The sequence below is a fragment of the Zingiber officinale genome, chromosome 9B, assembly GCF_018446385.1.
Source record: "Zingiber officinale cultivar Zhangliang chromosome 9B, Zo_v1.1, whole genome shotgun sequence".
In the NCBI taxonomy this organism is placed as follows: Eukaryota; Viridiplantae; Streptophyta; class Magnoliopsida; order Zingiberales; family Zingiberaceae; genus Zingiber; species Zingiber officinale.
This window is the reverse complement of record NC_056003.1, coordinates 10,658,389-10,685,474: the sequence shown is the minus strand read 5'-3', so window position 1 is coordinate 10,685,474 and position 27,086 is coordinate 10,658,389. Positions and strand designations below refer to the sequence as shown.

At 38.9% G+C, this 27,086-nt stretch overlaps 1 protein-coding gene across 2 annotated transcripts; it reads left to right on the top strand.

Moving 5' to 3' along the window:
• The first annotated feature begins 1,571 nt into the window (after positions 1-1,571).
• Positions 1,572-2,806, top strand: LOC122024803 (START domain-containing protein 10-like). Of its 2 annotated transcripts, none has more exons than XM_042583512.1 (4): positions 1,572-1,720; positions 1,795-2,047; positions 2,186-2,478; positions 2,584-2,806. In XM_042583512.1, exons 1-4 carry the CDS (start codon positions 1,668-1,670, stop codon positions 2,627-2,629), a joined length of 645 nt encoding a protein of 214 aa, XP_042439446.1. In that variant the 5' UTR covers positions 1,572-1,667; the 3' UTR covers positions 2,630-2,806. The 2 variants fall into 2 exon arrangements, with proteins under 2 accessions (XP_042439446.1, XP_042439445.1); XM_042583511.1 differs by having other exon boundaries at positions 2,173-2,478.
• The last annotated feature ends 24,280 nt before the right edge of the window (positions 2,807-27,086 follow it).

The window sequence follows — 27,086 nt, the reverse complement described above, 5'->3', positions numbered from 1 at the left end:
CGCCTAACTCTCTTGGTCTTTAATATATATATATATATAATAGTTATCTTAAGTAAGGCTTACCCAATATTCAAATTCTTCTAAAAGTATAGATTCACATTTATAAATAGTTCGAAACCATATTTTTTTAAAAAAATATATATTTACATATTATTTAGAAAATGATAAATTTTATGGAAAGTCACCATATATTTTGCTACAAGATAATATATCATCATTTACTGAATTTCCCTTTACTTTTTTTAAAGCATTTTTCTTCAAATAAATTCACAATGTTCAAGTCCCAGTCTTGAACCCTGCATTAGCTACCATCATGCTCATCCCCTCTGTCATCCATTTCAGAGTCCAGACTTGAAGGCTGTCCATGCCTGCTTGTGTCCATGATTGCAAGGGAACAACACAACCTCCTCCTCTTCCTCCTTATTCTTCCTTAGTCCAAACTTTAGCTACTACTTGTACTTCCAAGCAAAGAAAGATAATGTTTGACCACAAATCTCAACTTGCATCTTATTGAATTATAACGATGGATTGTTCTTGCTATCCTGACATTGACAGCTTGGGCAAATTATAAATACTGACAGGATGCTCTCTCTCTCTCCAATATAAAACTCACGTAAAAATACAGAAGATTATATATATATTTACTTGTCTGTCTGTAGCATTGGCTTAACCTCATGTTTAATTTAAAGTTTTTTGTTTCAATCATAACCACTACGTACTACCTTTATCGAACCTTTTAGTTGCATTAATTGTTTCCTTTGTTCTCCCTTGTCCATTTACCGATGAAGAAAAATTAAATGTGCTTGTTTCCGATCGAGTCGAGCTTTCTCTGTCACGGTTAAGCTTTTACCGATCATGATTCAGCCATTGTGTGTCTTACGAACTCATTAGCCTTCGAGTCGACAGCTTAGAAAGGGAGACACGAACCAAACAAAGCTTACAGTCAGATGGGAGACAATGCACTAGAAGATCAGTACTGGGGCAATTAAGAGAACATGGATGGGCCAAACACAATATGGTGCCATGGAAAGGGTGTGTACAGTGTACCCCTAACATGCATGGTCTCTCTGAGGTGGCATGCTAGGTCACCCACCTCGGCCAATTGTGTTTCCCGGTGACGATGATTTGACGACCAAACCATCTTAATTAACTAGGAAATTAAAAAAAAAAACATATGTAAATTCTCGATTCATATTTGAGTGTTCTTTAATTATGTATGTGTGAGTACTGTTCTTTCAATTGTTAGTCTTTATCTCCTCCTCTTCTCTTATTATCTTCCTCCATGCAATGCATGTTTCCACACAAGCCACGTACTCCTTTATTTGGTTCCCTTTGAAGCAATGGCACAGTGGTAGCAATCCACAGAACGGGCAAGTAGTGCATGCTTTTCCCCTGCTCTTCCCATGATGATCTCCGACCACCACCACCACCATTCCATGTGCTCCGTCTTCCCCTGCTTTAAAGAAAAGAAAAGAAAAGGAAAGGAAAGAAAAGAAAAGAAAAAGAAAAGAATCCATCTCCAATGCTTCCGTCCACGTGCCGTCTAATCAATGCATCCATACCTTCTTCCTCTGCCACTGCACATGTTCTCCGGCCACTCCGCCTCCTCCTCTTTAAACCACCCCCTCCTCCTTGCTCTCGCTTTCCAGTAGCTAATCAACACGACGATGACCAACTCTGCCTCCCAAATCACTTCCACTTCGTCCTGCTCTCGATCCTGGTAACGCTAGCTAGCTCATCGTAAAAGTTATTTGGATTTTTTCATGATTCGGCAGCGGTCGATATGATATTCAGGTCCGTCAGCGAGGACTCGCTGCGGAGATACGTGACGTACGCGAGCGAGCGGTGCATCCAGGAGCTGCTGTCGGCTTCCGAGACGAGCCGTGCCGGCGGCGGCGACGGGTGGAAGGTTTTGACGTTCGAGAACGGGGTGGAGATATCCAAGCGGAGGTCCAGCTCGCTTCACGTCTTCCGGAGCCGGTGGCTCCTCCAGTCGGTCTCGCCGGAGCAGTTCATCGTCGTCGCCAACGCCATCGACGCCGCTAAGGTCGGTCGGTCCGTCGATTTTTTCTTAATTTTTCAGCCAGTTTTCAAATCCTGGTAGATACAGAGCCCTAATTATAAAACAGCTTAAAATAATAATAAAATAAATAAAAATTAATTGAGAAGCAGCAATGGGATCCAGATCTGGTGGAAGCAAAACACATCAGGGATCTCGCCGACAACCTCAGCATCATCGGATTGCGGTTCGGCGACGCGTCGAAGCCTCTGTTCAAGAAGAGAGAATTCATTGTCTACGAGCGTCGAGAGACTCTGGACGACGGCACTTTGGTGGTCGCCGTGGCTTCTCTGCCCAAGGAGATCGCCGCAGGACTGCAGCCCAAGAACAGCAACTCCATTCGAGGGCTGCTGCTTCAGTCTGGCTGGGTGGTCGAGAAGCTTGAAGATGACTCTTGCATGGTCACCTACGTTGTTCAGGTGCATGCACAAATTTCTCCAGTTCATCTCATTTCCTTTTTTTGCATGCATTTCGTTTAATTTATTTTGTATTTTTCTTCCTTTTTTTTTTTTTTTTTTGTTTAGTTGGATCCTGCGGGTTGGTTGCCCAAGTGCTTCGTCAACAGGCTGAACACCAAGCTGGTTATGATCATAGAGAACTTGAAGAAGTTGGCACAGACTTGCCCAATGGATAAAGGGATGTGAGTGTACATTACAAGAGTTTATATAAACAATAAACAAAGCTATTAACTCATGGATCTTCAGATCAATTGTTTTTGTAATCAGTAATATTTCAGAGTTTTTTTAAGGGTAATCTTTTTTATTTTTTTGTGAAAAGGGATTTTATGCTTTATTTAAGTTGCCAAAACATAATTCTACATTAAATTTTACTTTTGCCAGCTCAATATTCAAATCCGACATTGTTTGCCTTTCGAAAATAAATTAATTACAACAAAAAAATACTCTTAACTTAAATAATATAATTTATTTGAGAAAGAAATTAATTGTGCCAAAGCAAAAGAATTGCTTTTCACAGATCTCTATTTCCACTATGATTTATCATCCACCCAAACTCATAGTTGGTTATTTGTTCTTAAAAGTTATATTTATGTATGCAAAATCTGGTTGGCATAATTATAGCATTCATATCCTCATATATTTTATTCAAAAATTTTATCTTAAATTTAATTTTTTACATCAACGATCATATCTATTACTTAAATTATGAATTTATGATGGCAAAAAGACGAATACATGAGCCCTAGCACCCCCGCCAACTCATCCCAGGATCAACACAGAGAAAATAAATCACGGGCGGCTAGTAGCCTTTGGAATAGTGACTAACACATAAGGGAGGTATTTATCTCGGCTTTGCTAAGATTCAAACCCCAGACCTCATGATGGCAACACCTCATGCGCTAGCCTTTAGACCCATCCGAGGGGACTAAATTATGAATTTATGAATAATACTTCTTTAAATATAAGGAATAAATTTCATTCCCTAAATATTATAGAAGAATAAAAAAAAGAAATAGAGAAACTGATATATGATGTATTGAAAAATAGATATCTAAATTTAATAAAATATTTTTTTATTTTAAATTATGTATTTTAGATAGAAAAATTGATGTGGATGTACTTAAAAATTTTAATTAATTAATTAATTAAATTAAAAAAAATGATGTTATGCTGGGCACACATCATAATAGAATTATATATATATACCCACATAATTGTTAAGCTATTGACCTTTTATTGTGAACGGATTGCTCTTTGGTGAGCCCACATCGTATATTTTTTTTAAATAAAAAAATTCTAAATACAATGTTTTCTCATCCCCTCATTCGTGTTGTCCTTTTATGTTTATAAAATCAACTTTTTATCTCATCATTCTCCTCTCGCCGCCCCTCCCTCATCGCACCCTCCCTCGCCACAACAAAGCTCCCAGTGACATCCATCACTCACTATGACAAAGTTAGGGTTTCTCCGTACCTCCCTCCCTCGCCGCAACGAAGCTCCCTTATTGGTAAAACATTTCCTTCCTGATGTTGGAAGATATCATGGACCGCCAAGTTATTGCTATGACTATTTGATTTGATTTGCTCATCATTAATGATTCTGTCGGGAATTTGGGAAGACGGAGCCGCCGGGATAACGTGGTTGGGATGTTGACCACATCTTCATGACTCGGAGGGTGAGCTGTCTTCTAGGTTGACCGAGTCGTCCGAAGTCTTCTGGTCAACAACACCTGCAACCAGCGACCGGGTTGCCCCGATCCATGGTACCTCGATGCTCGAGGTGGGTCTCGCGAACATATGAGCAGCTAGATAATAATAGAGAAATGAATGCATGAATAAGAAGTACGAGAACGTACCCTGGCCCCCGGAGGGTGCCCTCGGATGGAGCGGTGAGCCGGTCGCGCTGCTGATCGAGTCTTCACGACCATGAATGATAGATGAGTGTGAATCAGCTAAGGAGCCGAATCTGAGGACGACGACCTAGAATCCGGTGCGGCAGGGATCCCAAAAGGTTGCACGTAGGCCGAAATATGCTAGCGGCTCGCAGGCCGGCACACGACACGCAGGCCGAATAATACCAATAACTCACAAGCATAATAATGGTGCGAAGAGTGAAATATCACGGCTCGATGGTCGGAACCACATCGGCTCGCAGGCCGAACATCATCTCGGCCCGAAGGCCGAAGTAAACAAACTTGAACTCGCCAGATGGCGGCTGTCTAGGGAGTGACGGAGGTTGCTAAGGGAGGCAGCGGTGACACCCACAGCCGTTGGAGGCGGCAGTAGTGGTGGGAAACGCTGTTGACCGATGGGGGAGGTGGCGTCGACCACCGGAGGTGGCTACGACTGCAATAGTGGCGGTGGCCGCTGGAGGCGGCTGCGACAACTGCTGGAGGTGACGAGATGCTCCTCGGCAACGTCGGCGCCGGAGGGAGGAGAAGGATACGACCGTGCTGTGCATCGAGTGAGGGAGGAGGACGCGGCGCGCCTACCCAGCGGCGGAGACGAGCCTCAGCCGACGGCGCAGGCCTGGATCGAAGAGGAAGAGAAGGGTGAGGAGAGCAGGAATACTCTCTGCTAGCCGGAGGTGATCGGCGCCGGAGATGTGCTAGTGGCGGCGACGGCAGAACCCTCAAAACCAGCCCCTGTCCTCGACGGCGGCTCAAGGCAACCCCCCCCCCCCTCCGTGAACAGTGTCCCCACTTATAACTAAAAACCCTAGTAATGCCAAATGACAAAAATGCCCCTTCCTTCTTCACTAATTATTCCCGTGTCCTAATACTACGTCCGGATCAATTAATTTTTTGAAAGTTTGATACTAGTACTGATTAGATATTTTTGTTCCAAGTAGCTAAAAATCTAATAAATTATCAAATGGTAATGGGTGAAATTGAGAGCAGTTCAGATGAGATTTTAGTTAAAACTTCACTAGGCCTCCAGTGACTGAAGTTACCAGCATATTGAGAACCTAACTGAAAAGCTTGAAAAATAGCTAAGCCAATGTTTTGGGCTTAGTTAGGATCTCAAATTTCTGGTCAATTAATTTTTTTTTTTTGAAGAAAAAGGAACTAAAATTTTATTATTATTTTTTAATTTTTTGAAGCAAGTCGAAGATTTTGATCATTTGCCAACTCCTATTGAATGGTACTTAGACCAACAGAATTATTAATAGATTTGTCATAGTTGCATGAACACACTTGGAAGTTGTACTAGATTGCCAATAGTTGCATGGATTCATCATATTATGTCTAATAATTTTTTATAGTTGTCATTGTTTTATTCTAGCATAATATAGTTGGCAATCTAATTTGAGCATTTTTTTTCATATCAACCAAGTTTAGGGTTTAGTGTATTTGCCAAGTTACTTGTAATTTTGAGTATAAATTGAAGTAAGTTATAGTTTTTTTTTTATTTATCTACTTATTTGTTCTCAAATATAAATATAACGTGACATTTCCTAGAAATGGAAGAAAATAAAATTGATGATCAAAAATACATTCCCCAAATTACAGATGATCAAAAACTAAAAATTGGGATGAAATTCTTATCACCAGAGGAGGTATATTTGTTTTATAACCAATATGCACGAGAAGTCAAATTTAGTTCAAGGATAAACACAAGCAAGGAAAATAAGATGACAAATGAAGTGATTTGAAAATAAATTATATGCTTTAAAGAATGACATACAGATCTAATGCGGTGAAATAAACATGTAAAAGTTGATCAACTGACAAGGGAAAAGGCATGTGGTGTAATTAGAACGAGTTGTAAGTCAAATATTGCACTTGTCAAGAAATAAACTGGACCTAATTGGGTTGTCAATAACTTCATAGAAACCTATAATCATCCACTCTAGATTCTATCAAATGTGCATTTGCTACGCTTATGTCATAATGTTCTAGCAAAGAAAACATTGACTAAACAGTTTTTAAATGTCAATGTACCAACTTATCAACAGATGCAATTATTGGAGATAGAGTATGGAGGACCTAAGAGGTTAGATTCCATATAAAGAGATATTAGAAATTTTGAGAAAAATCTAAGGGATGAACAAAAGGGTATCAATACTAAAACACTGATCAAGTTATTTATATCTAAGTAAGAGAAGAATTCAGTATTTTTCTTTGATTACGAGACTAATTCAGATAACATATTTAGTATGTGTTTTTAGGCTGATCATGTATCAAGGAGGATATACAGTGTATTTGGTGATATAGTTGTATTTGATACAATATATAATACCAACAAATATGACTTGATTTTGACACTATTTGTGAGAGTTAATCATCATCAGACAATTATTTTTTATTACGGGGTTTTAAATGATGATAAAATTGAGTCTTTTGTTTGGTTGCTTAAGAAATACACATAAGTCATGCCTAAAGGTCCACCAAATATTATCATCACGGGCCAGGATTCTGCTATGACGAAAGTCATTGCATAAATTTTTCCTTAAACAGTGCATCAATATTATTTGTAGTAAATCACACCTTTTGACTTTTCAAAGCCATTATCAAAGTATAAAAAATGTCATTACAAATTCGACAACACCTTATTGTTGGCACAGGTAGGCCATTAATGTTAGGATCTCTTCGTACGGCTAGAGAGGGGGGTGTGAATAGCCTACCCCAATTGCTCGCGTTTCTTTCTACAAACTAGGGTTAGCGCAGCGAAAACTAAATGCAGAAAGAAAACAGGAGAAGAAATCAAACCTCTACGCAAGGATGTAACGAGGTTCGGAGATGAAACTCCTACTCCTCGGCGTGTCCGTAAGGTGGACGAAGCCTATCAATCCGTCGGTGGATGAGTCCCCGGAAAATCGGCTAAATCAAACTCCTTGTGGGTGGAGAAACCTCGCCACAATCACTTGCAACAGCAAGCTAAGAGTACAAGAGAATAGCAAGAACAAAATACAACTGGAATGTAAACACAGTAGCTTGCCTTCTCGTCGACTGGGGTCCCGGATGAAGTAGCAACTTAACGGACAGATGCAACAAGTAACTCAGCAGCAGCTGATCCAGTCGTCGAATGAAGCTCACGCGAAGCTTCGACAAGGAGGAGCTCAACAAAGCTCAAGCACAACAGCGCTTCGCAACAGGAAGGAAGAAGAAGAAGTAGAAGGAGAGATTTCACCGAAGTCCTGTTTTATACAGGCAAGAAGACAAAATATGATTTGTAGGCTGGACATGCTTTGTCGTTAGTGACATGAACGTTCAAACGAGTCCAAAAAGACATGATGGGTCTCGCTATAGTTCGATCGGTCGTGGACCGATCGGGAGGATGCCTGATCGGTCTCATGGGGTACAACACCTAATTCGGTGCTCACTCGACACATTCCTAGAACAGAGTGGAGGAAAATCGAGCTCGATCGACCTTGAGGTCCGAACGATTCTGACCGCGGATCAGGGAATCGTTATTTACCGATGAAACGAGCTTGATCGGTCCACGGTTGCGATGCCAACGATATCACGGATCGGTCACCGGACCGATCCAAACTTCTCACCCTAGACCTAAGGCTTCCACACCAACATTCGGTCAACCTTGACCTGTTGATACATCATTCCTAGCATCCGGTCACTCCCTCGACTGCTAGCACTTTCCGCTAATTGTCCGGTCAATCCTTTTGACCCACTTAGACTTCTCCACACGGATGTCCGATCACCTTGATCCATCTGGATTTTCCTGCCCGCTTCCTCACCAGGACTTTCCACACCGCCTAACATCCCTAGGACTTTCTCCTTGCTTCACTCACGGGACTTTCCAACTGTCTAACATCCCGTTAGGACTTTCCCATTGCCTAACATCCCAGTTAGGACTTCCCGGCTTCACTCACGGGACTTTCCACACTGCCTAACATCCACTGACTTTCCCCTGGCTTCACTCACCAGGGACTTTCCAACCGCCTAACATCCCGTTAGGACTTTCCCCGTGCAAGCTCCCTGCTTGGACTTCTCCGTCCAAGTCTCCATACTTGGACTTTTCCATGCAAGTCTCCATACTTGGACTTTTCCGTGCCAAGTCTCCATACTTGGACTTTTCGCGTGCCAAGCTCCTGCTTGGACTTTTCGATGCCAAGTCTCCATACTTGGACTTTTCGATGCCAAGCTCCCTGCTTGGATTTTCCGTGCCAAGTCTCCATACTTGGACTTTTTCCCGAATCAGTCAACCTCAACCTTTGCACCAATAATCTCCCAAACATCTATTCTTGTCCCATATCAAGAATACAACTCTTCCACGAGTGTCAAACATCAAAATACAACTCAACTAGGTCAACCTTGACCTAAGGTTGCACCAACAATCTTCCTAAGTCAAACATCAAAATACAACTCGAGTCAGGTCAACCAGGTCAACCAGGTCAACCTTGACCTAAGGTTGCACCAACAATCTCCCCCTTTTTGATTTTTGACAAAACCCATAATCAAGTTAGGTTAACCCGATAACCTAACTTAGGTTTTCCAACCATCTTCCAATGTCCAATGTTCTTTCCTTGAACATTCTCTGGACATTCTCCCCTTAGGTTAACCCGATAACCTAACTTGGGTTCTCCAATAATTCTCCCCATTTTTGACATACATCAAAAAGAATTCCAATGTTCTTTTCTTGAACATTCCTTGACATTCTTTCCCTAGCTTAGGTTAACCCGATAACCTAACTTGGGTTCTCCAATAATTCTCCAATGAACACTCTCCCCTTTTTGACACACATCAAAAAGGAAAAAAAAAGGTATCAAGGTCAAGAGTTTCTTCCTAATGAAAGTCCCATACATTTCATTGAAACTCTTAATTTCCCCCTTGATACTAAACTTAGCAATCAGCTTAGTGATAATCCCATATCACTAATCCTCAAAAGTCTTAAGGAGTAAAAACTCCCCCTAAGAGTCAACTCCCCCTTGACAATTAGGTAAAGCTCCCCCTAAAGGTTAACTCCCCCTTGACCATTGCACCAACAATGTCTTTGTGAGTTCCAAACCTTTAGAAATCTACAAAACCCAACTTCCAGCTGAAATTTCATACCAACAGCTGAAAATCAGAAACTGGCACGCTCTGATCGGTCCCCAGACCGATCAGAAACCCCATGGATCGGTCCCCAGACCGATCAGGCCTTCACCAGATCGCACCAAGCTCGATCGGTCTGCAGACCGATCCATGCTTCACTGGATCGGTCCACAGACCGATCAGGACTTACCTGGATCGGTCCCCAGACCGATCCAGACTCTGATAGGCAGATTTCTGAAATTTCCTTCCCGAAATTCAGAAACTCCTAGAAAATTCCAGAAAATTCGAAAAATTGTGAAATTTTGAGGATACATTCCTCATAACATATATTATCATGGAAAAATAGTTTTATATGAAAATAACTTCTATTTTTCAATCTTGATACAAAGTTCAAAAACTTTGAAATAGTTCAAGTTTAACTCAACTTTGTATCACAATGTTCAATGATGAATGCTATCACTAGGAAAGCTTCATCAAGGTTTTTCAAATCAATTTTAAAATGATTTTAAAACCATTTGAATTTAGGACCATAATCTTAGGGCTAGATGTACATGACTTGTACACAAGCTTTCCCTATGATCCTTAATTTCTTGAATTAGGGTCATCTAGGTACAAGGACAATGCACCTTGATCCTAACTCATGATCCTAATATCTCACACACATCTAAGGTGTATCAAACCACATTCAAGTCAATTTGATGTGAGATATGAGTTAAGGTCAACTTAGGCTAAGCTCTCATGCATTTTCTAAACACCAATTTGATCTCAATATCAAATTATATGTTTGTCCTCAAATCAATTTCATTGATTATAATGCAAGAGATGATGACATGACATATAATGATATCATAAGTAAAAACATGTGCCAATGTCATGATGTCATGGCATAAAGTTTGAAAACTTAAATAAAGCATGACATATAAACTAGCCTAAGCATTATCATGACATTTCAAATGATAATAAAATAAATATGATGTCATGGCATGACATATGGCAACCAATCATGGCAAGTTAGCACAAATAAAATACCTAAATTCCCTATCTAAGTATCCTTAGCCTTAGCTAACTTAAAAGCTAACCCTAGATTGCCCATATATCCTAAGAGAAACCAAAATCCCAATTATGGTATTTCTCTAGGTTTTCTTAAATTGTGCCAAATAAGATTAAAATCGATATTTTTCAAATATGGCACAATTTACTCTTCAAGGAGTAAATAATAATTCCATTTCATTTTCAAAGGTTCACAAAACCTTGAAAATGCTCCTTGAGTGTCAATTTCCTCAAAGTTGGGTTAACTACCCTTCTTATTGGAGTTGACACTCTCTAACCCATTTATGGGGTAGAGAAGATGCTCCTAGGAACCCAATATCTATGTGAGCTCATTGGGTTCACTAAATATTCACTAGGGATGACTTCCCTAGCAACCCTCCTAATGACCCTCTTAGGCTTTGAAGCCTTGGTCATTTGGGACTCATCAAGATCAACTCTAGGGGTGACTCCCCTTGTGACCTTGGTGGTGGTCTTCCTAGCCCTAGGTTTTGTTCCATAATCGAATGGAACACTATGATAAGTGGGCTTGACCACTTGGGACTTAGGTTTGTGACCCAAACCTTTCTTGTCCTTGGACTTGGGTTTTTGACTCTTAAACCCTAGAGATGACTTCTCCATGTTTTTAAGAGCCTTTTCTAAATTATCAAGTCTTGACCTCAAGACTTGATTTTCCCTCTCTAATACCTCAAGTGTTAATTTGTCATTTTCTCTTGAGATATTCCTAGGCATGTGTCTAGTCTTCTTGGGATTTCTACCTAGGTTTTCCTTAACTTTAGAAGCGTTAATCCTAGGGTTGGTATTTCTAGTGTTATCCTTACCTAAGCTAACATGTTTAGCTCCTAAGCACATGTATTGGTTCCTAAAGTTAACATGCTTATCATTATTAACACTTGCAACAAAACTACTAGCATGAGTTTTATTAGAATTGCAATAATGAACCTTAGAGATTACCTTAGGGTTTGCCTTAGCCCCCCCTATTGATGTGCTTGGTTTCTTGTCCTTGTGAGGTTGCCTCCCCCTCGGACATTGGCTCCTATAGTGTCCCCTTCGCTTGCATTGGAAGCACACCACGTGCTTCTTGCCTTTGCGTATCGGGCCTCCGGCTTCCTTGACCTTAGGCGCCGGTGGAGTCTTCCTAACTCTCTTTGGACATTTGCTCTTGTAATGTCCATACTCCCTACACTCAAAGCATAATATATGTAATTTGCTCGAAATTAAAGTGTTTGAGTTACCTAGGTTTGTGGATGGAGATGAGCTTTCTTCTTCATCCCTTCCGGAGGTAGAATCTTCTTCTTGCTCCGATCTTGAACAAGAGGAACTCTCCTCCTCTTCTTCCTTGGATGTTGAGTAGCCCTCAACTCCCAATTCGCTCCCTCCATGATGTAAGCTACTTGGCTCACTAGGCTCCTCTTCATGGCTTGAAGTGGAGCTCTCCTCATGGTACTTGGCCAAGTTATCCCATAATTCCTTGGCATTGTTGTAACCTATCTTACACAAGATGTTAGTAGGCAATGAAAATTCAATTATTCTCGTTACCCCTTCGTTGATTTCGGATTTGTGAATTTGTTCTCTTGTCCACTCCTTCTTCTCAAGTGGTTTTCCTTCCTTATCCACCGGAGGAATAAAACCTTCTTGTACACAAAACCAATTCATTATGTTAGTCATAAGAAAGTACTTCATCCTTACCTTCCAATACGCGAAGTCACCGCATTCGTAGAAGGGTGGAATGGTGACATCTTCTCCGAGTAGATCCATCCTCTAGCTCGTGCTCCCCGGGTGTTAATCCGATGAAGAGCAAACCTTGGCTCTGATACCACTTGTTAGGATCTCTTCGTACGGCTAGAGAGGGGGGTGTGAATAGCTGACCCCAATTGCTCGCGTTTCTTTCTACAAACTAGGGTTAGCGCAGCGGAAACTAAATGCAGAAAGAAAGCAGGAGAAGAAATCAAACCTCTACGCAAGGATGTAACGAGGTTCGGAGATGAAACTCCTACTCCTCGGCATGTCCGTAAGGTGGACGAAGCCTATCAATCCGTCGGTGGATGAGTCCCCGGAAAACCGGCTAAATCAAACTCCTTGTGGGTGGAGAAACCTCGCCACAATCACTTGCAACAGCAAGCTAAGAGTACAAGAGAATAGCAAGAACAAAATACAACAGGAATGTAAACACAGTAGCTTGCCTTCTCGTCGACTGGGGTCCCGGATGAAGTAGCAACTTCACGGACAGATGCAACAAGTAACTCAGCAGCAGCTGATCCAGTCGTGGAATGAAGCTCACGCGAAGCTTCGACAAGGAGGAGCTCAACAAAGCTCAAGTACAACAGCGCTTCGCAACAGGAAGGAAGAAGAAGAAGTAGAAGGAGAGATTTCACCGAAGTCCTGTAGCCCTCTTTTATACCCGCGAAGAAGAAGAGCAGAGAACTAGCCGTTGCGTCGCAACGGCTAGATTCCTGATCGGTCCATGGACCGATCAGGGAACCTCCTGATCGGTCCACAGACCGATCAGGCTTCGGTCCCTCGTCTGATCGGCGTCTCCTGATCGGTCTGTGGACCGATCAGGCTTTGGTTCCTCAGCCACTGATCTATGCCTGATCAGTCTGCCGACCGATCAGGGTATGGGTGGATCGGTCAGCAGATCGATCCACGACTTTCTTCTCGCGAGGTTGCGTTGCCTCCTGATCGGTCTCCAGACCGATCAGATTACAATCAGTGAGCCACTGATCTGATTCTGATCGGTCACCAGACCGATCAGGGCAAACGCAGTATCATTGGATCGGTCACCAGACCGATCCAAACTTCTCAGCCCTAGACCTAAGGCTTCCACACCAACATTCGGTCAACCTTGATCTGTTGATACATCATTCCTAGCATCCGGTCACTCCCTTGACCTGCTAGCACTTCCCGCTAATTGTTCGGTCAATCCTTTTGACCCACTTAGACTTCTCCACACCAGATGTCCGATCACCCTTGATCCATCTGGATTTTTCCCTTGCCCGGCTTCACTCACCAGGACTTTCCACACTGCCTAACATCCCAGTTAGGACTTTCTCACTGCCTGGCTTCACTCACCAGGACTTTCCAACTGCCTAACATCCCAGTTAGGACTTTCCCATTGCCTAACATCCCAGTTAGGACTTTTCCATTGCCTGGCTTCACTCACCAGGACTTTCCACACTGCCTAACATCCCAGTTAGGACTTTCCTACTGCCTGACTTCACTCACCAGGACTTTCCAACTGCCTAACATCCCAGTTAGGACTTTCCCTCGTGCCAAGCTCCCTTCTTGGACTTCTCCGTGCCAAGTCTCCATACTTGGACTTTTCCAGTGCCAAGTCTCCATACTTGGACTTTTCCCGTGCCAAGTCTCCATACTTGGACTTCTCCGTGCCAAGTCTCCATACTTGGACTTTTCCCGTGCCAAGTCTCCATACTTGGACTTTTCCCGTGCCAAGTCTCCATACTTGGACTTTTCGCGTGCCAAGCTCCCTGCTTGGACTTTTCCAGTGCCAAGTCTCCATACTTGGACTTTTCCAGTGCCAAACTCCCTGCTTGGACTTTTCCGTTGCCAAGTCTCCATACTTGGACTTTTTCCCGAATCAGGTCAACCAGGTCAACCTTGACCTACGGTTGCACCAATAATCTCCCAAACATCTATTCTTGTCCCATATCAAGAATACAACTCTTCCACGAGTGTCAAACATCAAAATACAACTCAACTAGGTCAACCTTGACCTAAGGTTGCACCAACAATCTTCCTAAGTCAAACATCAAAATACAACTCGAGTCAGGTCAACCAGGTCAACCTTGACCTAAGGTTGCACCAACAATTAAGAGGGGATGAATCGTCTATAAAATAAAATTGACCTTTCTCAATCTTTCAATTCTAATTAGTAGCACAATTATACTAAATTAAATAAACAACTAAAAAGAAGAGACAAAGAAATTACTTAGTTACAACCTGAGTGGTTGTTAATCCAAGGCAAAAGAAAACACTAAAGTCTCCTTTTTTTTTGAAGGAGAAGAAGTCTCTTACACACGTTGAATGCTCAGAAAGTTGCTAGGAAAAGAATACAAGAGTTCTTACTTATTTCCTAGGTTCAAGGTCTTTTTATAGCTATCCGCAGTTTGAAGGCACCTTCCATCGGATAGAGTTTATCCACCGAGGATAAAACTTTATTCTCAGCTAAGGGCTAGTGAAGGCGCCTTTGTACTGTTCATTGAAGGTGCCTTCCAACCATAGAAGGCGCCTTCCACAGGGTAAGTTAGCTCAAAGATGATCTCTTCACGTAGGTGATTCTCTGGCTAACCGAAGTTGAGCTCACCCAAACCAACTCTGACTTTCTCCTCGAGCAAGCTTCCTTCCCGGCTTCTTGTCTCTCGAACGCGTTGTACGTCCTTTTCGTCCATCGGTATACTCTTTCATAGCATTTCGTCCCTCGGGCTCGGATGCACCAAGCCCGTCGGCTCCTTTCCCATGTCATCCTTCTCGCTAGCTGCGTCTTCCGCTCGACATTTTGTGTTCTTAAGCTCCTGCACACTTAGACATAAGGATCAAATATAACATGACCTAACTGTACTTGCTTGACTATATCAAAACTACTCTGGGGCAAGGGAGGAGCCAGGTGTAAGCTTCCCCGGGCTATAGCCCGGGTGGATCAGTTAAAATGATGTATATTTTATCTATTATTGTCATTAATTTTTTATTCCTAAATAAAAAAAATAGGATCTTTTGCCTGGGAAGTAATCTGAAAGACATTGGTAACCCGGGCGGGCTACAAATCCTGGCTCCGCAGTGCTCTAGGGTACTTACAATCTCTCCTTTTTTGATGTGTATTAACCCAAGTTCAAGTTAGGGTTAAAAATGCAATAACATAACTAAAGTAGGCTAAAAAAATTGCTTGCAAAATAATAATAAAAAAACCTACTCCCCCTTAACTTGTACCTATTTCTTCCCCTTTGATCATATCAAAAAAATAGGAAAAAATATAATAAATAGTTAAACAAATCTAAAAAAAATTCTAGGGGTACATTATAAAATTACTAGTAGGCTAATATTTTTCAGAAGTGATTTTCATACATATTATAATTTTTATTAATTAATCTTCAATTTGACAAAAATAATTAAAAAAATTAGTTTTCGATTTAAAAGAAATTATGTAACTTTTTGTCAAACTTGAGCAGAGTAAGTTAGACCAATAGAAAAAAAAAATTCATGGAAAATATTATTTATTCTAACAAAAATATTTTTTAAAAAATAAATCTAATTTTCATCAATAAATCTTTTTTAAGTATATTTTTTTAAAAATTTCTATAAAATTTTTTCTTAGATATGAAAAACAGATTGTCTAATACTAGAAAAATCAAAATTTACAAATTTCTATTTTTATGAATTTTTAATATTAAAAATTAACTTTTCAAGACAAAATTCATAATGAATCAGATTAAATTTGAAAAATGTTAAAAAATTTAATTATGATAGAAGACATCATATTTTATCTTGAATTTACATATGTAGAAACAAAATCAAAATTTACAAATTTTTATTTTCCTAAATTTTTAATATTAAAAATTAACTTTTCAAAACAAAATTCACAATGAATTAGATAAAATTTGAAAAATGTCAAAAAAAATTTGTTGTGATAGAAGACATCATGCTTTATCCTAGAAAAATAAAAGATTTCAAAGATAAGTTTAATTTTTTTTTATTTTTAAAATACTAGTTTCATTAATAAATTTATAGAAAATAACTTAATAGTTAAACATTTTCAAAATTATTAGTTTGATAGAGAATATTATATTTTATCATAAAAAAATAATTTTTCAAAAAATAAGTCTACAGAATAATTTTTAATTTAAAATATAATTTTTGTTGATAATTTTTATAGAAAATAACTCAACATAAAAAATCCAAAAAAAATTTCCTTAACAGAAATACTTCTTTTCTATAAGTGTAAAAATATTGAGTAAAAAATTTGAACAAAAAAATTACAAAAGATATTTATAATTAAAATAATTTCTATCCTAAAAAAAACTGTGGGAATTTTTAATCTATAAAAGATTTTAAAACCCAATATGGGTTCCTGCCTACTGGATTTATTAAACATTTTGGAGGTACATAATTTCTAAGTATTTTTTTAATTTATCCTTGTTGTTTTCTAATGTACCAGTTAATTCTACCATTAATTTTTAGTTCTGAGTTTTGAAAGATATTCGAATCTAAGCATGCATAGTCATTTTCTAGTTTTTCTATTTGTGCTTTCAATTTTTCATTTTCTATTTTTAGATTGTCAAACATATCTAAGGGCATGAATTTGCTAAGTTTAATTTTAACCTAGCATTATCTCTTTCTAATTGTACTATATTTTCAGATAACATTTTGATAAATTCAAAAGATTGCTTGGGAGATAGTGCACATACCTTACTTACATCGTGTTCTGATGCTCCCCCTTCATCGCTGTTTTCTTCAGAGGATCCTCCTCCTTTGTCGATGTTCATCTCTGAGGAACTTTCAACGTTTCTTTGGTGGTCTACCATAAGGGCTGGTCTGGAGTAGGCCTCGATCTCGGACTCAGAAGACGATGATTCATCCCATGTTGCCTTTAGATTCTTGTGCTTCGATCTTGTTGGTCCTTTGCCCTTATCCTTCTCCTTCTTCTTCAGTTTGGAACAGTCATCCTTAATGTGTCATTCTCCTTAGCAGTTGTAGCATCGTACAATCCTTTTGCTCCGAAAGTACTTTTTCTCTTGTGACTTATTAAATTTATTAGATTTAATAAACTTATTAAATTTTCTTACCAATAATGTTGCTTCATCTTCGTCGATTGATGCTTCAGAGTCTGGATCATCTATTCTTGCCTTTAGGGCAATTATCTAACTTGGCTCCTTTGATTATGCACATCTAGATTCATGAAGTTCTAAAGTGGAAAAAAAATTAAACTTTCTAATGTGCTTACCTCTACATCTTTAGAAATATAATAGGAGTCGACAATTGAGGACTATTCGGGTGTCCTTGGAAAAACATTTAATGCGTACTTAGAAAATCTCAGTTTGTTACTTTTTCTTCGAGATTCGTGAGTTCAATGATCAGTTCCTTCAGTTTAGCGTGTAGTTGCGCTACTGATTCTCCTTCTTTTAGGCGGAGGTTCGTCAGTTGGTTCTAGAGAAGATCTCGTCTAGCAAGCTTTGCTTCAGACGTTCCTTCGTGTAGCTCCAAGAACTTTTTCCATAGTTCCTTTACTAATGCGTAGGGGCCGATCCTGCTGATTTCTTGAGGTGGCAGTACGCTTAGTAGGTAGAATTTGGCTAATCCATTCGCCACAAAGTTCGCTTGCTCTTTCTTTGTCCAAAGGTACTTTTCTTTTTGTTTGTATTTTTGATTTTTTGGAGTTTCAAAATCATATTTAATTATTAATAAAACTTCAAAGTCAATTTTAAAAAATACCGCCATGAGTTTTTTTTTCATAACGTAAATTCTCCCTCAAACTTCGGTGGGTAGATGATTGGTCCGACCATTGTCTCGGTGTTTCAATCGGTGGTTAGTCCTTCTAAGGTGTGCTGACTCTGATATCACTTGTTGGCACAGGTAGGCCTGCAAGAAGGAGGTGAATTTCCTACAAAATAAAATTGACCTTTTTCGATCTTTCAACTCTAATTAGTAGCACAATTATACTAAATTAAATCAACAGCTAAAAAGAAGAGGCAAAGAAATTACTTGATTACAAGCTAGGTGGTTGTTAATTTAAGATAAAAGAAAATACTAAAAATCTCCTTCTTTGAAGATGAGAAGCCTTTTACACTCGTTGAATGCTCAGAAAGTTGCTATGAAATGAATACAAGAGTTCTTCCTTATTTTCTAGGTCTAGCTGTCTTTTTATAGCCCTTGGAAAAAGTTATCTGCAGCTTGAAGACGCCTCCAAAGAGGTCCAAGGCGTCTTCCATCATATAGAGTTTATCTGCCGAGAATAAAAATTTATCCTTGGCTAACGGCTAGCAAAGGCGCCTTCAAAGGATGGAAGACACCTTACTATTCATTGAAGGCGCCTTCCAGCCATGGAAGGCGCCTTCCACAGGGCAACTTAGCTCAAAGCTGATCTCTTCACGTATGTGATTCTTTGGCTAATCAGAGTTGAACTCACTCGAACCTAACTCTAACCTTCTCCTCAAGTAGGCTTCCTTCCCAACTTCTCATCTCTCGAGCGTCATGCACATCCTTCTCGTCCACCGGTGTATTCTTTAGTAGCATTTCGTCCCTAGGATGCACCAAACCAGTTGGCTCCTTTCCCGTTTCATCCTTCTCACTAGTTGTGTCTTTCATTTGATTTCTTGTGTTCCTAAGCTCCTGCACACTTCGACACAAAAATCAAATACAGCAAGACCTAATTGAACTTGGTTGACCATATCAAAACTATCCTGAGTACTTATACTTATAATTTTGAGAAGTCATGTGAAGAGGTTATCAAGTATGCTAACTTGGAGAAAAATAATTGATTGTCGTTGATATATGAATTGTCACACAAGTTGGTGCTGGTATATTTTAGCCATGTATTTTGTGCTGGAATGTCAATTAGGCAGAGATCTAAAAGCTCACATTCATTTTTCAAGAGGTAAATCTCAAATAAGAACTCATTGATAGATTTTATCATCTGTTTCAATATGGCACTGAGACACCAAAGACACAATGAGTTAGTTGTATACTATATTGATATGAATGAGCATCTCAAGATTAAGATAAATTGGTTAATGAAACTTCAAATTATTAAGTTGTACATAAAAAAATGATTGGAGTTTCAGAGTAAAATGAACGAGAGTCATGGTTATTATTTGCAACAAGCATTTATGGGAGTTGACTTAGTGGTATACTATGTGATGAAATAAAGTTGTTCTTCCTCCAAACCAAGGGTGCTCACGTATGACAAATAAAGGGACTACATATCGTGTAGTTGTATGAAATTTGAGTTTAAGAGCATTCCATACAAGTATATATTAGTTTTTTTTTTCATATCAACCAAGTATTTTATTTACCTGATACATATATACTCAAACAATGGATACAAGATGCAAAGGTTAGAGCAATATATACTTTAGGGGAGCAAAATTTCATCGATTATCTAAATCCATAAAGGTTTTTAATGTCGAGACACTCAAGGTTATCCTATAACACCTCAATATTAATTGATGATGCATCTTTGATTGATGAGAGGGAAAACTTTTTGGATGAACAATTCGATTATATCTACAACAAAATTCAAGAGATGAATATGAGTAGAATATGCGGTGATGGAAGTCAAAGGAAGAAATTCATGGATGAGGCCTTTGGTATTATTGATCCTTCTTTAGTAAGAATAAAGGGTTATGGGAAGAGATTAAAATCATTAAAGGAGAAATTAACCTCAAAATCCAAACTATGTCTTGGATGTGGACATAGAGGTATGCCACATGACAAGAGTGTTTGTTAAATTTTGCTACAAGGTTATGTATCGATTAATTTTACATTTCTATTGTAATTTAACTTGCAAATTCAAATTTATTTTATTACATTTTGTAAATATGATAATGTGTCAATTGTCATATCAACTAAAGATAATCATCATAACAGTATTGACGACACATATAAAGTAAATTTGACATCTATAGTTGGTACTATCAAAATTTTAATTTATTAAATTATAGTGGTTCATTGAAAAAATGAAATTAATAATTATCTTTATTGTTGCAAGTTCTAATAATATGCATTAGTATATTTGTAATTTTCTATGGCTGGTATGTTGGGTTATGCCTGATGCGGGTGCATGCTAGAACACATTTCGTAAACATGGGCAACGAAAAATAAAATAATAATAATTCTTAATCATTACATCACACACACACCACACATACAAGGATAAAATATTTCAAACATGATCTCATAATTAAAATTTTATGAGAAGTAAATTTACGTTAGGTATACCTTACCGATGATCTGTAACGAGAAGAGCATCAATCATAGCGACATTGTCGAACCTCGACTCTATTCGTATCAACGTCGAGCTCCTCAAGATAACTCTTTCAGTACAAGCCTTTCTTTCGAAAGTTACTAGCCACAAGCGAAGAAGAGGGATCAAGAGGAAGAGGAAGAGAAGCATACAAGGGAGAGTTTTTCTCCCTTGTAGTGGCCACAACAACAAGAGGAAGAATCCTCTTGTTGGCATTGGGAGGGAGAGGAGGATTGGGTTTCCAAAGTTAATCAACCAAATAATGAAACTTGTATCTAATTCTCTACCAATCACATCTATATATAATCCTCTTTAATGAGTTGGATTAGAAAGCCCAAATCCAACTCATTATCCCTTAACCAAAAATTATCCCATTAACCCCTTAGTTTAGTTCACAACTAAATTAAGTTAGTTCATGACTAATTCATGATTAAACTAAATATGGTTCAACTCTACCATACGAGATGTAGCACATCCATGCTTCTATTATGACAAATATTTTCATATTTGTCTTATGTATGGTCCAATCAAACATTTATCTCTTGATCTAAGAATCCTATTCTTTAACTTGTTTTATATCTTTTAGAGACTCATTAGTGCATGTGACCCAATATGTTCTCTATTTATTTTGGTCGTTCATAATTAACTACTTAATTATAGAACGATCATCAATGACACCTAGTAGTATATCATGATCCTCAATTAGTCGAAAAATCATAGTTGATCTTAAAACTAATTCTAAACCCTTCAACATCTATAGTGAGTCGTGCCTTATTCCTTTCACTAGTTTTATACCTACTTGGTTTAGGACATGGTCAATGTGTCTGTCCCTATTAGACTGACTATGTCACACCTAGTCCAAGTAATACTTCCTCATTCTACAGATTCAAATTACTCATATATATGTCTAAGAGTCTCACACTCTTAACATATGATGCTTTGGCCAAAGACTTTGAGTAATAATCCTAACGAGTGGTCACAGGGTATACGTCTCCTCGCAAGGAGTGGTGAATCCTCGTGGGCTATCCAAATATCTTCGAACATTTTGACTTATACCTAATCATCCTGAGTCCATAGCTCAGTGAAGTACTTAAGATATTAAAGTATAAGTCTTCATGACCAAGATGACTTGTATACCTCAAGTCAAAGGAAACTTGCACTCAAGCTACAGTAAAAGCTTCATAGACATATCCATATATATAGATAACCATATGAAGTCTTATAGTGAGTCACTTCAATGAATTAGTTACCATAACTAGTATCCACGTTTAACTCTTGACATCCCAATGTACTTGATGAACTAAGGAGTATAACCCGTGCTAGTCTTACAGAATTGATGAAGTCTGAATGCATCAATTCAACGACTAGGAAAATTCTAATACATTCATAATTACACATGTAGAGATAATCACTAGTTGTGATCCAATCACAATTTTTCTTATGCTATGAATTGTATTACGGACATTCAGTAAATGAGTTTAAAATAATCAAACATATAATATATACTCAAATAGTAAATTTATATTTAATAAAAACCGTAAAATGATTGCATTAGAATATCTCTCAAAATTTAACATGATATTCATCTATTCGATTTGTTTGTATTTTTTTCCCTTCCTCTTTAATAATTTGCTACTCTCTAAAGAATAAAATATAATTGATACGAAAGTGCTACATGATCGTGATGTTCGGTGTCCATACCTAGAGCTCAATGGAGAGATAAATACATGTAGTTAACCCCAAATAAAGCACAGGGTTGTATGATTGAGTCAGTAATTCACAAAAGAGAAGAAAAAAATAGGAAAAGGAAACTTTATACAATGGACCCTTATACTTTTGATTGTTTTCTACTTTTTAAGTAATAACTGGAAGATAAGGCAGCTTATCTTTTCTACTTATGCACCTCTTGTTTAGGAGGTTAAGTTATTTAAGATAATTTTCATATTAATTATATTATTAGAATAATTTTGCCAGGACTTAAATTAAAATTTTGTTCCTTTGCAGAATTTATTTTCTGTGTTATTTGATCATTTTGTTTGTAAGATTATTTCTTTAATAGATTAAGTTAATTTGTTTCCGGAGGTGATAGGCTAATGAAGAAAGTCTATAGGTGCTAGATTAGTCTACTAACATTAACTTTGGTTTAGTATTTTGTCTTGAAAAATACACACTTGGTTAATTGGAAAGTATGCATTTCATCTTACTTGTATTGAGCTAGTTTAGTAATGCAAATATAATTTCTAACTTACCCTTTTAAATTTTGTAGATAGCAGGTGTTTCAGACAAGGCTAGAAATAATACAAGCATCAACCTATCATTCTTGCAAGTTTGGCATGCTCTAGCCCCTGGTTCCATCATGACAACACTTTCGGTGCGTGGATGGTGCTTTATTTCAATGTTGCTCTAGCTCCTGGTTCCTGAGTATTATGCTTTAGAAAAAGACCATTTTGATACATTGTTATATGGAGTTCGTAAACAACATACCAAAAAGTATTTTTTCTACTTTGGTAAAGTATATCCTATAGGTGTTTCACTTATGTGTATTGAACAAATGATCTTGATACCAATCAATGGAGATGGATCTTGTAAAATGCCCATGAATATATCTTCGAAAATTTTATGGACAAAGTGTGCCTCTCGATATCACATATTTTTGCTTGGCTTGTTTCTTTGTTCTACAAACTCCCGAATTCAATGGATGACATGACATATCTAACATCAATATGCATAAACTTTGGATCTTTGGTGGAAGGAAATCACATGTTAGCCAAGTATGCATTTTCAATTTCAGGAGTAGATCATAAACTCATGTGATTCCCTTGATTTGGTTAGCTATGGACCTTATGTGCAGCCACTAAAACAAGGAAAACATCTTGCAGCTGTAGTTATAATGGAAATTAAAAGCTAAAAGGCACAATTTGGAAATCAAAAGATATCAGAAACACCCCATTAAAAAGACAGACCAATTGTAGACATACTACAAAGTGTAAAGAATGCTATTAAGAGCAATATTTGAACACAGTTTTTTTTTTTTTTTAACAAGAGAAACTCAATTAAAAATGAGAGGAGGAAAACGAGCATATCGCACCATTTAAAAATTACAATATGTTTGATATGATGCCAATAAAGAAGGAAAACATGGTTCCACATTTTACAAAATTCAGAACATATTAGATAACATATGTTTCAAATTCAATATATCACTTACACCACTATTGTTTCAACTTGAACTTTGATAAAAATTTTGTTTGAATTTCAACTCAAACAATAACTTGAAATAACATAACATATCTAATCATTATCACTAATTTCTAAATAGTCCAAAAGTCGCTCTTTCTCTTTCAATGCATCTTTTAACTTATTTTTTTTTTCAAACTTCGAAAGTTCTCTTTAAATTTGAATTTGAAGTTGCACATGAAATTTCATTTCCACTCAATGCAAAGGAATTTGGTGCAATTTTTTTGGGCTTGAAAAGCTTTTTTGCGCCTTCTTTCTACTTTTGTAAGATTGATATATGGCGTCATTAATGCCTGTAACTTGACTTGATGCTTCTATCCACGTTTCATAAAACCCCAATGATATGGAGGAAAGAGAAAGACACTTGGATGGAAGGACATTTTTGGGTTTTGAGTTGCTATCCCTTTTTTAGGGTTTCATGGAGGGGAAAATAAGGGAGGATTGGTGCCGCTGGGAGAGGGAAGGAGGTCTCTCCCTCTCATGTTCTTTCTCCCACTTTCTCCCTCTCACGGGCTCTCTCTCTTTCACTGCTCTCTCTCCCTCCCACATTTCTCTCTTCCCAGACTCTCTCTCTCTCTGACATCACTCTTACAGGCTCTCTCTCTCAAGACCTCTCCCTAGAACGCTCTCTCCCAGGATATATCATTGACCAAGCCATTGAGGAACCACAGATCACGTCATTGTCATCATTTCTAGCACAAATCTAGCCATTATCGCCGCCTTCGGTGTAGATCTAGCTGTATTGCTGCTGCCTTCAATGAAGAGCTAGTCGTTGCCACCACCTCCAGTGTAGATCCAGCTACCTTCGGTACAGATCTAGTTGTTGTCGCCACCTCCGGTGCAGATCTAGTCGTTGCTGCTGCCTTTGGTGAAGATTCAGCCACTACCGTCATCTCCGATGTAGATCCCACTATCGTCGCCACCTTTGGTGTAGATCCAACCATTGCCACCACCTCCGATGCAGATCCAGCCATTGTTGCCACCTCAGACATAGATCCAGCCGGCGTTGTCTCCGATGCAGAGCCAGCCATTGTCGTCGCCTCCAGCATAGATCCAATCGCTGCCATCACTTCTAGTGCAGATCCAGCCACTATCGCCGCCTCTGGCGTAGAGCCAGTCATTGTTGTCGCCTCTGGCGTAGATTCTATCATTACTGTTGCCCTCGACCCAAATCTTGACGACGCCACACTGCTATTGTCTCGCTGTCCCTCTGTGCTACCTCCGCCGCTAACCTTGTATCTTAGTCCTCCCTCTTTCTTTACTATGCAACCACCGACCACACATTTGGCCGCTTCACCTCCGGTCTTCGAGCCGTCACTGTCGCACACCCTAACTATGCTTCGTCTTCTGGAGCCCTCCAATTTTCATTCCCTCGCCGCTGTGTTGTTGCCCTGGTGACCCAAAGCTCTGGTTCACCCCCACTCATTGTTAGAGAAAGTCCCACCCCCTTAGGCCAATGTACATATACATATTTTTACGTGTCTATTTCCATTAGTCTATTATTGTGCATTTTCTTTATCTCCCCTGTCGGAGACTGACTTGAGCGCCGGAGTTGACAAACTGGGAAAACCCTGACCTCTATTCTAATATTCTCCTATGCTCCTCTACTCTCTGCAGTCTCTTTGAATGATCCAACCCCCCCTGTGGTGCACAATAACACCCTTCTATAGCTTCATAGACATCTTTGATGGTCCCACCACCTTCCAGCTCACATCTACCTGGTCAACATAGAAGACAATTTGCCTTCATCTTCTCCCGGGTCATGGCGACTTAGTCAACCTTGATGTCCATTCATTGGCGAGTTGTTCATCGACAATTTAGAGCAAGATTAAATTGACGTCGTCTATAGAAAAACTGAGTTAAGACCCTGAACTGAGACATTGAAATGGATGACACCAGAATATTTACTACCCTCATCGTGGCTCCGGGAAATTTCAACAAATTCATTACCGCCATGCTAAGGGTCGAGAGATAGATGTTCTCTTAGCGGGATGAGGCTATTCTCTCCCTCAGCGGAATAAAGATATTGTCTCCCTTAGCGGGATCGATATTGCTCTTCTCTCCTCATCTCTGTGAATATTTGGAAATCGAGGGATCATGATATTATATTTAAGACAGTGGCGGGGTTACCTTAAAACTACACCTCAGGTTCGAGCGTATTTTCTTCTATATTTTAAATATGAATTGCAATTTTTCTTCGCAGCTTTACTTGAAGGTACTTCCTCAAGGCCACCGACTATTTCTCCTAATCTCGAACCAATGATCTTTATCAATAGATGTCCTGTTCAGGGCCCAAACTCCCCTAACAAGAATATGGTCCGGGTAGAGATTCTTCTAGTTGTGATATTAACCTGACCCATTTGCAGAAGGGTTGAACGCATATCGTATTGTCCGAGTCTTTTTCAGACCTCATACTCCCCCAACTCAGACATAGCCAGGATCGAAATTCTTCTAGCTACAATATCAACCTCCCTTTTATATAAGGGTCGAACGTATATCATATCGCTCACATTCTCTTTAGGGTCAAAACTCCCTTGACTCAGATATAGTCAGGGTCGAAATCCTTCCGGCTATGATATCAACCTCCCCTTTGTATAAGGTTGAGCTGGTATCGTATCACCCACGTCATTTTCAGGGCCTGGACTCCCCTGACTCGGACATAGTCAGAGTCAAGATCCTTTTAGTTGTGCTATCAACCTCCCCTTCGCATAAAGGTCAAGCGTATATTGTATTGGTTACATATTTTTCAAGGCCAAGACTCCCTTGACTTGAACATAGTTGTAAATCAATTTATTCTCTCTCCAACTCCTCCAGTACTCAGGAGTCATGAGATCGAGGTTAGTATTCTCTCCCAATTCTAACATAGTTGTGGATCGATTTATTCTCTCTCCGACTCCACTAATACTCGGGAGTCATGAGATCAAACTTAGTTTTGTCTCCCAACTCGGACATAGTCATAGATCGACTTATTCTCTCTCTGATTCCACCAGTACTAGGGAGTTGTTAGATCAAGTTTTTTATTATCTCCCGATTCGAACATAGTCGCGGATCGACTTATTCTCTCTTTAACTCCATCGGTACTAGGGAGTCGTGAGAACCATCTTATTATTATCTCTTGACTCGGGCATAGTCACAAATCAACTTATTCTCTCTCTAACTCCACTTGTACTAGAGAGTCATGAAATCGAGTTTATTATTATTTCCTGACTCGAACATAGTGGTAGATTGACTTATTCTGATCTATCTGACTCCACTGATACTTGGGAGTCGTGAGATCAAGTTTATTATTATCTTCCAACTCGGACATAGTTGCAAATC

Bases quoted from the DNA above. Each gene is read 5' to 3' on its own strand.
- LOC122024803 (XM_042583511.1), top strand. From the start codon at position 1,668: ATGACCAACTCTGCCTCCCAAATCACTTCCACTTCGTCCTGCTCTCGA. The intron at 1,721-1,794 runs GTAACGCTAGCT...TATGATATTCAG, and splicing joins TCGTCCTGCTCTCGATCCTG to GTCCGTCAGCGAGGACTCGC. The intron at 2,048-2,172 runs GTCGGTCGGTCC...ATTGAGAAGCAG, and splicing joins ACGCCATCGACGCCGCTAAG to CAATGGGATCCAGATCTGGT.